This window comes from Cuculus canorus, chromosome 1 (genome assembly GCF_017976375.1).
Source record: "Cuculus canorus isolate bCucCan1 chromosome 1, bCucCan1.pri, whole genome shotgun sequence".
Taxonomy (NCBI): Eukaryota; Metazoa; Chordata; class Aves; order Cuculiformes; family Cuculidae; genus Cuculus; species Cuculus canorus.
In genome coordinates this window covers 119,928,355-119,941,863 of record NC_071401.1, presented here as the reverse complement: position 1 = coordinate 119,941,863, position 13,509 = coordinate 119,928,355, and the positions used below count along the sequence as shown (strand labels likewise).

General features: G+C 38.9%; 1 protein-coding gene across 24 annotated transcripts in view; it reads left to right on the top strand.

Moving 5' to 3' along the window:
* ZBTB20 (zinc finger and BTB domain containing 20) overlaps positions 1-5,237 on the top strand; it is a 492,045-nt gene extending 486,808 nt beyond the window's left edge. For all 24 annotated transcript variants that reach the window (XM_054088544.1, XM_054088531.1, XM_054088570.1 and 21 more), the window contains one exon: positions 3,772-5,237. In XM_054088544.1, coding sequence (XP_053944519.1) covers positions 3,772-4,190 — 419 coding nt within the window. In that variant the 3' untranslated portion in view covers positions 4,191-5,237. The remainder of the gene's footprint in view (positions 1-3,771) is intronic.
* The last annotated feature ends 8,272 nt before the right edge of the window (positions 5,238-13,509 follow it).

The following is a 13,509-nucleotide window of genomic DNA, read 5'->3' as shown; positions in this document are numbered from 1 at the left end:
TAAGTCATTGAAGAAAAACTGTATCTACTAAGAAAGGGCTTCCCCCTGTAAGTTTTACAGCTATGGGGCTTTAAACTGAAGTGATGATGATTGACATGAGTAGGACAAGTTCATTCCTAGTGGAGTTGCAGCAAATGTCACATATTCCTCTAAGAAAGTAAATTTGGAGTTTTCCCTGAGAGTTCTTCTGTGCTTCTCTGAATTCTCTGAATAATCTCCCATCTCTTGGTAAATCAGGTATTTCACTAGCTATAAATACAGAAACATAGGACTCAATGAGAAAAATTTAAAATAACACATGCAAAATACAACATTGGCACCCTTTCTGTTTAGAAATGCAATTACTTTAGCATATAGTCTTTTGAGATTATTTATATAAGTAACCATTTTTACTACTGAGCCCAAACTGCCTTTTCTAGCTTTGTCACGTTGTGATGCTTCAGAGCAAGAGCCCTAATCCACTGAAGTCTTGACCTTTCTTACAGTGTTCCCAGCTCTCCCTGGCTCTGATGATCTTAAGAGTCTTTTCCAACCTAAATGATTCTATGACAAACAAGAAACTGGGGTGATGGCCCTCATTGCCACCCAATGTCCTCTACTCACGATGAGACTTCCAGTTCTATAATCTTTCTTGCTTGGTTCTTAATTACCTGTTCCTCTTTGGATTTCAAGGGGTCTTGTTCTGCCCATAGGCAGCTTGCTCTCCTTCAGAGTGCTCCATCTTACTCTCCATCTTACATGGAGAAAGAGAAACTCTCCTGGCTTTAGGACTAGATTTTGCTTGCTTTAGCCCTTGGGTTGTTATGATGTTGGAGAGAAATTCTAATTTAGATAAAGGGTAAACATTTCTCTCTCCGAGCAGTGATTTTGTTAACGTCAGATCTTAAAATAAACGCTGGGTTTGTGGTACGTGGAGTAGAACCTGGAGAAAATGCCCAAGGAATGTGAGTCATGCCTCCCCATTGTATCCAATACATTTCACTTCCACGTACATATATAAACTTGTAATTTCTATTTATATATAATTATCACTTAAATGAAAAATTCCTCTAAAAATCTGAGGCGGACATGCAGTAAATATACAAAGAGGTCAGCTTCTCAGGACTGGTACAAAATGTGTGATTGTAAGGATCGAGTATCCTGAATCCCAAGATTACCCTTTGTGTCTATGTTCTCTGTCTTTCCATTGTGGATGAATACTATGTAGGTAGCATTGTGTTATTCAAAAAATATCCCCTTCAGAACACAGGCACATACATACATTTGCATACAAAAAAAAAGAAAATCTAAAAACTTTTGAGACTCTCAGTAGAGAAGAAATCCCAAGAAGGTTTTGAAGCTAAGATTAGAAAGCGAGAACCCACTGCATATTTGAAATGTGTACAGGTAAAAATTAGGATTTTTTATAGCATAGTCTTAACAGGGTCTAGAGCAGAGGAAAGTGACTCATTACAAACTCTGGGACATATATTGCCTAAGGCAAAAATGAGCAGTGTAAATATAATAAGTCTCTTCTAAGTTAATCAGACATTATTAAAACTGACACAGTATCATTTTCCATATAAAACATGTCAAGCATATTGGTCTGTCTACACTCAACACACTACTATGTTAAGCAAATCCAGCAGGAAAGGGAGGACTTAAAGTGTTCTGACCAAGTGTCTTTCACCAAGTAGGGACAAAATTATCATTGGTGCAAGGAAGAATATGTAGACCATGTGAATTTCATTTACAGATGTCACCGTCATATGTGCAAACAGAAATAAAAAGAAACAGAGACTCAAGGGAGATAAAAAAGTAGGTCCTTCCCATCTAATCCATATTAATTATCTCCTCTTAAAATTGCATATAAGTAGTGTATTGTAATCTCACTATACAAAGAGTAAATTTTATACTACCGCAGGCATGTGTTGGTCCCTGAAGACTGACTCTTCCGGATTTAAAACAGTGCCAGATGGATTGTAAAAAGGAGAAAACAGGATGTCTATGGGGAAAAAAAAAAGAAAAAAAAAAAAAAAAAAAGGATCACTTCTAGAGGGGAAATTGCAAAATGACCGAAGGAAAATAATTTTTCGGTCAGTGAAACAGTGGATCATTTTGATTTTCACAGAGCTATGGTACCATCTTTCTCCCTGACAGCTTTGGGAATGACGAATTACCACACCTGAAACATACCACAAGACAAATTAAAAAGCAGCTTTTGATGAGGCATTGAGAGTGTTGGATATTGCCTGTATTACCAATATAGCAACATACGATTAAAATGTTGCCTGATACCATGAAACAAGAAGGCATGGCATTGTCTCCCAGAAGAACTTCTAGCACAGGGAGGAATTAGGAGTATTCTGGACAAACCAGTTGTATATGCTCAGCTAAATATTTTTTTCAGTTCATCACTGTAGTCACTGGTTTCTCTGGAAATAATCGGAGTTCATTTATATGAGTTGCCAGCACCAGTTTTAACAGCAGCCCTGGGTGCACAAGGCAATGTGGTAGATGACATAAGTATTTTATTTATGATTACATGATAGAGTGTTTTGTTTAATTGGCAGTCAAATAATTAGTATTTCATGTCTATTACACTGGAAATGCATCTGTTACGTTGCCCTGTGTGTGATACTGGCTGGCCTAGGCAATTCTATGTACCAAGGTTCCCTTTCCAATTACTTTTATTCATGCTTCATCTATGAGATCTCACCACCAATGAACATCTCTATAATACAAGTAATTTTTATCAAAAATGTGTCTTTTTCTATATTACATTTATTCAATTAAATGATAATTGAATTGCATAGAGTCATGGAATCATAGAATCATAGAATGAATCATAGAATCATAGAATCACAGAATCATAGAATCATAGAATAGTTAGAGTTGGAAGGGACCTTAAAGATCATCCAGTTCCAACCCTCATGCCATGGGCAGGGACACCTCCCACTAAATCAGGCTGCCCAAGGCCCCATCCAACCTGGCCTTGAACACCTCCAGGGATGGGGCAGCCACAGCTTCCCTGGGCAACCTGTGCTAGTGCCTCACCACCTTGATCGTGAAGAAATTCTTCCTAATGTCTAGTCTAAATCTGGTCCTCTCCAGTTTATACCCATTCCCTCTCATCCTATCACCACAAGCCTTTATGAATAGTCTGTCTCCAGCTTTCCTGTAAGTCCCCTTCTGGTACTGGAAGGTCGCTATAATGTCTCCTCAGAGCCTTCTCTTCTCTGGGCTGAACAAGCCCAACCCTCTCAGCCTGTCCTCATATGGGAGGTGCTCCAGCCCTCCGATCATCTTTGTAGCCCTTCTCTGGACCCGTTCCAACAGCTCCATATCCTTCTTATGTTGAGGATTCCAGAACTACTTTCACACTACTTTGTGAACTTAAACTCCTTTTCACTGTATGTGGATCAGGAATACCTACAACCCCCTTTTTAAACCATTATGAAACCTCTGACTGCAAAAAAATGTTGTATGTCAAAACACACTTATGAACAGAGTTACTCTTTCTTAGCTAGAGCACTGCTCCAGAGACACCCATAAGACTTACCATTGGTTTATTGCATTAAGTCATACCGAGCTGTTTTAATTTTGTTATCTTTTTTTGTCTCTTTTTTTCTCTTTCTCTTTCTCTTTCTCTTTCTCTTTCTCTTTCTCTTTCTCTTTCTCTTTCTCTTTCTCTTTCTCTTTCTCTTTCTCTTTTCTCTTCCTCTTTCTCTTCCTCTTCCTCTTTCTCCTTCTCCTTCTCCTCCTTCTCCTTCTCTCTCTGACAATGGGCAGGTGAGAAACCCCACCAATGCAGCATCTGTTGGCGCTCCTTCTCCTTAAAGGATTACCTAATCAAACACATGGTGACACACACTGGTGTAAGGGCGTACCAGTGCAGTATCTGTAACAAGCGCTTCACCCAGAAGAGCTCCCTTAATGTGCACATGCGCCTCCACCGTGGGGAGAAGTCCTATGAGTGCTACATCTGCAAGAAGAAGTTCTCCCACAAGACCCTGCTGGAGAGGCATGTGGCTCTGCACAGTGCTACCAACGGCACACCTGGAGCTACTGGCACTGGCACGAGGGCTGTTCCTGCCGGGGTGGTGGCCTGCACGGAGGGGACCACGTATGTCTGCTCTGTCTGTCCAGCTAAGTTTGACCAAATTGAGCATTTCAACGACCACATGAGGATGCATGTGTCAGACGGATAAGTAGAATCTCTCTCTCTCTTTGTTATGAACAAAAAAATAGAAACAACAAAAAAAGCTATGGCACTAGAATTTAAGAAATGATTTTTGTTTCATTTTTACCTTTATTTTCCTCCTTTTTTTGGGTTCGTTTAGTTTTGTTGTTTTTGTACTACATGAAGAACTGTTTTTTGCCTGCTGGTACATTACATTTCCGGAGGCTGGGTGAATAATAATTTTCCCAGTCTCCCTTGGATGGTGGCCTTAAGGCCAGGTAGTGCTTCATGAGATCTACTGGTTGGATCTCTAGCTACTGGCCTCTAAATACAACACTTCTTTACTACAAAAAACAAACAAACAAAAAAAAAAACACACAAAAAAAATCAAAAAACAGACAGAAAAAAAATAAAAAAAGAGCAATTTCTTTTTTTCTCACTTGTGAAGAGCACTACAAAAAAACAGAAACAAAACAAAACATATTACAAGTCTACAAGGCCTACTGTCGTTATAAGTACACCGCTCGCAGTGTTTCAGTGGACATTATTCACAATGCTGACAGCTTTTGGACTTCGCAGTATCCAGATAGAACTGTGGAATATTTTGCTTCTGGTTGAGCAGTAACCAGAGGAAACAAGGCCCTGCTGGTTTCCACCACGTGTCTGCTTTCTCTCTCACACACACACACACACATTCACAAACACACGAAAGGGCTGAGGGGAGTGCAAGGCAGTGTGGCTTGGATAGTGTGGAGTCCCTGCAGGGTGAGCGAAAAAGAATCAGAGGTTCCTCACCTGGATTCTGCTCCTTCCCATGCTCTCTGGCGCACCCTCCCCGCTGCTTTTCCCATACCACCACCTTACAGCAGAAACCAAGAAGATTCAGACAACGAGCAACGGTGGCTTTTTTGTAATTTATTCAGTGTCTTTGCTGAGCCCAGGGCCTCAGCACAATCAAGAGGGACTTTCACAGAAGGCAAAGAGAAACACAGAGGAAAATCAAAGATATCAGAGGTTGCAACCTATGGATCTAGGTACAAGAGAAGGGTTAGTTCCCACAATCTTTGCAAAAAAAAAAAAAGTTGCATCAGGATTTATTCTTGTGGAAGAAAGAGGAATAGAGGGTGGGTGGGGAGGGGAATAATAATTAAAAAAAAAAGAGTTCTTGGGACTTTTTTAATTCAAAATTTTATAGAGGGGCAAAAGTGACGTTTACCAGATAGAATGCTGATTTTTTTAATATATTTACAACAGTATTTGTGTAAAAAAAAAACAAAAAGTGAGATTGTTAAAAGTAATTTTTCTTTGTTTTCTTTTTTGTTTTGCGTACACTGCCACTAATATCTTCTCTTTTATTATATATATGAATATATATAAAAATATATATTTTATTTTAAATTGAGACTGTTAAGGTTAGCTAACCTGCTTCCAGATAGAGGGGGGGAGGGGAGATGAACTTGATTTTTATTTTAAAAAGAGGAAGGATGTTTCTTAATTTTCTTTTCTAGTATTATGTTTTCTCTCTCTTTTCCAATGGAATCAAGAATTACCTGGGTCGATGAGGGGCTCTGTGAAGTCATCTGTGGGATTATCTACTAGGGTTTGTGCATCCTGCAGTATCATTTGAACTGCTACTTTGTTTTTTAATGAAGTGGTTCTCCTTCTGGCTCTTACCAAGGTTCTGTTGTTTCTTTTAGTGGCTCCATCTCAGAATTTATTTCTGCTGAAGGGCAATGTTCCCTTGGTTTGGGGGATGATAGAATCCGTAGTTTTTTCTTTCTTCTTATTTGAAAAAGTAATGAAAGTTTTGAAAGTGTGTAATAACTAGGATTCCCCTTCTTTTTGGTCACTGGACAAGAATTAATCTGCTGTATTGTTCTCTCATCCCTGCCTTGCTCGCTGGAGAGCTTCCATATTTGTGTGGGAATCTGATCCTGCCCCTGGTAATTTGTGCTGATGCCAAAATAACTTAAAATGTTACCATTGCAAATAATTCTTCCCTTCTTCATTTGTCTAGTTGAAGGGCCACATCCCACATTCTCTGCATATGCAAAGCTATGCAAGGAATGTAGGATCAGTGTGAAAGATTGACTCCTGATCTGCATATATATGTTGGTGTATTGTATTTTGTTTTATTGTGTTTGGGCTGGTGTTCTCCCTAGTTGTCTTCTGTGTATCTGTGTGAGAATTTTTCCCCCAAAGCCAACTCCCAAAGTACATGGGTCCTTAGTTCAGTTGGATCAGTGTCTGACACTATCTTTGACTTGCTTAAAATCCATAGCTAGGATTTGCACCAGCTGCACTCTGGACTTTATAATTTAGGCAGAAAAGAAGCACCTAACAAAAATATGCAAAAAGAAAAAAAAAAGAAAAAAAAAAGAAAAATTGCTAGTTTAGCTTTTACTTGTGACTATATTTAAATTAAGCTTTCTTAAGTTTACAAAACTTTGCTTGTGAACACTGAGCATTTCTTATGAGACATTCTTTTATGCTGGACAACGTTCTTAATATTGACTTGATAGATTTCCACATATGATTTTGCCTGTTCTTTACACCTGCAGCTTTTGTATCAGATATCTGTGCTTCAGCACAGATGACCTCGTTGCTATGTTCTATGCCTGTTCCATTACTGATTTATTTGGGGGAAAAAATTGACAGATGGCTCGGTCTCAGAATCTTTCTGTACCCTGCAAGGTATTGTTCAAGAGATCCTAAATGCTGAAGCCCTTATTCTCAGCTGCAGTAGGTAGCATAAAGAGACTTTGAGGTGAGTGCCAGAGCAAATGAGTCTTTTATAAAGTAACATCTTTTTTGTTACCATTTTGGTTTGGTAGTTCAAGGGTCCGGAAAAGGAGCACAAGTTAGTAAACAAGTATTGTTCTCATAATCACACTGGTAAAAGTGATGCTGGCATGTAAACTGAGAAGTGAAAAGACAAAGCCTAAGACAAAGACGTGACAAAGACACGTGTAAATCTGTGCAGAAAATAAAGATCCTAGTGACAAGAATGTGGAAGAAAACAGGGGAGGTGAAGCTATACAAAAGGGTGGAAGGTCTTTCTCTGAGGAAAGGATTTTTTCCTGAGATCTTTGGTATGGAAGAGTGTGGTGTTCTCCCATATGAGGAATTAGTGAAGAATTATACCCAGCTTGAAAATCTGTAGCTGCTCATTTGTCATCTGAGGTCTGGGGAAAAGCTGTTTAACTTGCCATTGTTAAATCTGGTGAACTATAGTCAAGATGTAGCATATTCTGGGACATGGTTCCAATACCAGCGGAAACTTGCCAGTACACAGGAAATAAGAATCAGAGTTTACTGCATACATGAAAATCCAAATACTGTGGTGTTTAGACAGAAAAAATTCTATTCAAATTTTAATTCCTCATTTTTCAACCTTCCCTAAATCAAAGCAGCAGCAGCATTATGTGGCCTAGTAAATCTGAAGTGAATTAAAGATCAATTGTGAATAAATGAAGGGTGCCAATTAAATAAATAAGCAAGCTTCTTAAAGTAAAACTAAAGCATACTAGGTTAAATTCTAAATCACTTGTCAAAGAGCTTAGGCCAAGGTCTTCACAAATGACTACCTGAAATATAAACTGATTTTGTTGAACTTCCAGGCTCAAAAATTAGTGACCTGATTTCATAAAACACAGAACAACCTGCAGCATAACTGCAAATGTAGTTGAAAAATGCTCATCAGGTCACTTATTTAAGTGCCCTTCTCTGAACTTAGGAGCTCAAACAGAGAGATCCATTTATCCTTTAAAATGTTGAATTCTTTTTAATAATGCTTTTCCCCATTTGTTGAGATATTTATTTTACTACATGGAAACAACTACAGTATATGAATGTAACAGGTATCTTCAAGCGTCATGTATTGCTACAATATTCCTTAGCAGAAAAAATACCTGTGGCATACTAGCAGTCGCAATGATCTACAAACTGCTGTTGACGGTATTTGAGCACATGCATATCAGTATGTTTGAAAGGCTTCTTTCAAAACACCTAATGAAGTTATATTGATGGGAAACAGCAGACTCTAGCACACATCCCTCTGATAGAGCATGCAATAGCCTGCCTTCCTTGAGCCTGATTCTCACTTTCCCTAAAGCTTTCTTGAGATTGCTTTGGCGATGGAAAAGGGCATTAAATAAGACATCAATTCAAGCATACAAATCAAGGCCTCTCTGCAAGGCAAAAGTGCCATAAAGGAAGCCTTAGAGTAACTGAGAGGTGAGTGCCTTCTCTTACTGCTGCTAAGGCTGATGGAGTCAATTGAAAATGCAAGATTGGCCAAAGCAGATCTTCCCAGTCGTTCACCTCGCCTAGTATTCTGTCTCTGACACATGACCAGTTACAACAGATTTGGATGAAGATGAAAGACCCATATTGGATAATTACAAGGTAATATGCCTAAGAGAGAAGGTTTATTATAATCCTCATTAGCTATGTATCTGCTTATAACCTAAAGACATAACAATTTACAGTCTTAACATTTATCCCATATAAAAATTATACATTGTGGCAGATAACTCTCATTATCCTGTAAAGATCTAGCTTATTAATTGCTAGGTGGCCCCAGCACTATACTGGGGAAGTGAGTTCCTCAGGTTAATTACCACCTTGTTGAAATTATTCCTTTCAGGTTAATTTTGTTGCTGTTCAGTGAAACACCTTTGTTGTGAAATCATAAATCAGAGAACCAAAATTTAACTTCTCTCGCCCATTCTGCTGAAATACATCTCTCTCTTGGAAATCAGAATCCACGAGGAATGCAGGGCCACAACGTCAGTGTCTGCTGGCTAGTAAGGAGAGAACAGCTACTGAGTGTGTGCATGTGCGTGTCTGGAGTGTGTGCATAAGTGAGGTGTTGCTACAGTGATGTCTTGCAGAGAACTAGCAAGTACAACTTGTAAATAATGGGAAAATACCAGTAGAGTACACCAGTCTAGAAACTGTATTATGGTATTTCAATCTGGTCCCTCCTCTCACAAACCCCCTATTAATAGTATCTCATAAGGGTGATAGGCATATGTATATTACAAGAGCTGCTGTGGGAACACTTTCTCAGCAACTGTCATGCTTCCACTAGACCTACTTCTGGTCCATGATCTTATTTACTTTCAAAACCAACTCAAATTCACAATTAGCTAACAGGGAAGAGTGGCATTTGATTGACTTTCTAGGAGAATGAGATTTGCCTTTAATCTAACGTTGAAGAGGCCAAGTGGTAGATGATTTTTTCCATTTTCATCCAAGGGGGAGCTGAGTAATAACCCACATACCATCAGCACCCTCACTTCTTACCAACCCTGAACTCACTGTTTTCAGTCAAGCTTGAGATATTTAATGCTGGATCATTCATATAGAGGAAGAACAAATGTCTTGCCTTTAGTGAGTATTATGCTAGCATATCCTGTCTCTCTTAGTAGTGAAAGCAAACCCCATAGGGAGAACATACAAAAGATTCTGTTTGAAGGAGTGTTGAGTTCAATCCAAAATCAGAAACACCCAAACCATTTCAAAGATAACCAAAACTTCAGTATGCCTAGGACTACAGATCTGTGACCCTTCTGACAGTCTTATGCTAAGAAAATCCTCCAGCTCTCACTGCCGAAGATGACTTGCCACTAAAAAAGAAATATAATATCAAATTAGCACCTATTGGCTGTTCTGTCAAGAAAAAATAGACCTTAGTAATCCAACCCTTTCAATTCAGCATACAGCTGCTCTGAGCTATTGAAATAAGCCTTATAAAAATGAATTGGGGAGTGGCCGAACTGAAGCAGCATCTGATCAGCCTAAAGCAAAATAGCTGCTTTTCACATTCCCTGATTTGTTCTTATGCTGGCTGTGAAGATTTGTGAAGAGGTGTAATGTGATGAGAACTTGGCCCTGAGAGGTTCTGAGCCTCCTTTGCTCCCAGGAGGCTTGTTATTCAGCAGGATCTGGTCCCTAAGTGATCACAAGTCTGCTGAGGAAACGCTTGTGGGAGAAACTATAGATAATACTTTAAATCTGGAGTGTTGAGTTTGTAAATATGATGAAAACCCTTCCTAGCACTTAAGTGTCTTGCTGACAGAAGCCAAAATCAGGTAGAAAAGCCTCACTGAGAGATTTGGTCCACAAGGAAGACACTGACAGAGAGACAACCTGTCTGAAAAATAAGAATGCTTTACTGTCTTCGGCCCTTTGTTGTGAAGCACAAGGGGGAATCTGTTTTGTTTTTCTAACAAAATATGTAACAGAGAAACAAGATGTGTTAGGTAATAGTGTACATTCATAATTATTCCCAGTGCTGATAGCTGATCAACTAGATTAGTGCTTCTAGGGACAAAGAAAATGTTATTCATTCAGTATTTCTGTTCCTGATCCCCTTCCACTATAGATCAGGAGTAACTAAGATCAAAACAGTAGAGTTACACAAATCCAAAATTTCAGTGAACGAACGGGTTGTTTCCTTGTGTGTTTCTGCCAGCATCTGGACAAATATCCACTCTGAATTAGTCTTTATAATTACTTGGATGCTGTTAGATAATTTTAGTTTTAAAATTATGCTTTTAGGGAAAAAATATGAAATTAAATATTAATAGATATTTTTTCATTATATATTCAGTGATGGTGCTGGCTTCTTTTTGGATTTTTAGCCTCTGCAGCAGTGCTTAATCCCCAGGCATTATGAGAGAGTCCAAGTCTAGGAGAAGCAGAGTTGACAGGTCTTCTGTGAATGAGATAAAAAGTAAACTGAACCCCTAATATACTTTAAATCGCTACTCACATTGCAGTTGGTAACTCAGCTAAGAATTTCTGGGTTTATGTTAAAATACAAGGAGTTAAACATATTCTAAACATCATTCTAGCAAAGTCACATCAGAAGAGTTGGTTTTGAATGCCAGTTTCCCCAAGCATTTTTCATTAAAAGCTTTTAAAATAAGAAAAGACTAACTCAAGATACACAGAACTCTGCTATTATAGCATGTTTCTTCACATTACACATGAACACAGTTTCTACCACCAGAGCTAAATCTGCTTCATTAACTGATTTCCTTTCCCTGCAGGCAGTGAACTGAACCACATATGCCCAAGGAAAACTCTTAATGTTTCCTCTGGGAAAATAAGTGTAACATTGAGGTGAGTAGACCAAGATGGTCTTCCAAACACTCTGTTTAACCCTCCAATTTATAAATTTGTCCTCAACTATTTTTCAAAAAGCAAAGAGCAGTAAGATACTTCTTTGGGAAGAAAATACGCTACAGCCTTGACTACACTAGAGCCTCAAATGCACTACAGCCTCACATACAATTGCTGCCTTAAAACAGAAATGTGTCCAAGTGGTATAGAGTGTACTTACGTTTTATGTCCATACCAAAGTTTCATCTAAAACATTCCCTTCATACAAAAAGTGTTATATTGTGTTTTCCTTTCTCAGAAGATAGGGAAGAGGTAAAGAAATATTAATGAGGCAGAGTGGTGTCTTCATAAGGGATTAAGTGATCTCCTCCTTTTGATTGGATTGGTTGGCATTAGCTTCCTGTAAAACACGGGAGAATAAATCCTCTTCCTAAACTGAATGAATGGTATGAAAGTAAGGCTGCATGATCTGCCCACTGACTCAGGCCTCACCAGTGCCAGTGGAATTCATGAGAGAGAAATCCAGTGAAAAACTGCTTCCCAGTGACAAATTCTGTTCTTAATTTCTGTGAGTGCAACCTGTATTGGCAAGAACCAACCCTTTGGTCGGTTTAACTGTGATTTTCTTTTAACGACATCCTTTTGCAATATCATTATACAAACAGAAGAACCGCCAGTATGCCATCATGTATGAGAACTTCTATCCAATTCATTCCATAGGTACATTCTAGTTTCCACTCCTCACGCAAACTTATTAGCACTTCAGCCATCTTAGTGCTGTGAAATTTCATGCACAGTCATGCAGCCACACCCCAAGCATCTCTCATAAATGCTCAGTGTCAGGTTGGGCTTAGGTGTTACAGTAGCCCATGTGCTTTCATAAGGTCCCCAATTGGGACTTATCCTGCTGGAAAATCTGGTACCAGTATAGCAAAGCACTTCTTGCTTTAGATGTTTTCCGGGTAGAACCGCAGACTTATACGGTGTTTACACTTCATACATTTGACCTGTTGGTGAGTTTTTGCCAAGTTCACAGTCTGCAGTTCTGTGGCACTTGAGGCAAGTGCAGAGCTTGGTTACGTACTTACTACTGTGCTCAACTGTCTGATGCTGCAATGTCTTGTTCCTGCAAAATGGGCAGGCATCTTGCTGAGATCTATACATCTAATTAGGCACCTTTTCTATTTCAAGTCGCTCCTTTTCTTTTTGCCACCTGGATATTGCCATGTTCTTTGTTGACCCTTATAAAGTCTCCAAAATGTTCAGCCCCCATGTTGTATATATATGATTTGACTAGAGAGGACCATCACATTCAGGAAGCACAATTACAGTATGCCCTGAAATACATCACAACTTTCTTCCTCTCACTTTTCCCATGAAGTTCTTACTTTCATTTGTCACATAATCTGTTGGTACCTATGGGATCTTAGAATAAACCCAAATTGTGTGGCCTCTGTGTGCATGCAAATGTATGTGTGAGTATGCATGTGTATGTGTGCTTGCATGGGTAGATAGCTATGTCCTTCTGGCTGTCCAGACAGGTTGCTAGTTGAGCACATGGGCATGTAAGGTTCAGGAAAAGGTTTAGACTATGGCTACACTAACTTTGGAGCATCGGCTCAAATCTGTATGAATCTAATGAAAAATAAGTACACTACTTAAACAGTATATATGCATGCGTGTATTCATAAAGCACATTCTCTTGGCTAAATGCCTTTAACTCAACATTTGCCGAAATAAGGTGTTTGCCCTCATTCAAAACATGACATTCAGATTTGACCCTGTGTATTTTTGTGAGTACCCGTTCTGAAGGGAAGGCTGAAGTATGCTTCTCAGAGCCCTGTGTGGTCTTACAGCCATAAAATAAATAGAACAGTCTAACTCTGCAGGTTTCATTAGCAGAGATGAGCATCCACTGAGGGGAGTGGCAGCTTTGGAATGATACTGTTGAGTCCAGTCACTCATTTCCATTGAATTTCAACATGTTCACCTGATAAGGGAATAAAACCCAAGCAAAATAATATAACTGGCCTGTTTGTTCCTCTTAAAAAGAACAGTAAAAAAATACAGTTAACGGTGCAGTGTATCAATAAATTCTGAAATAGTCCAAGTCTGAAGTCTCTAGTATGCGAAGCACCATATCAAACAGCTCTTTCCCCACCTCATGTACTCTGAAACATGTTGGCTATGAATATTGTTACAAATAATCACAG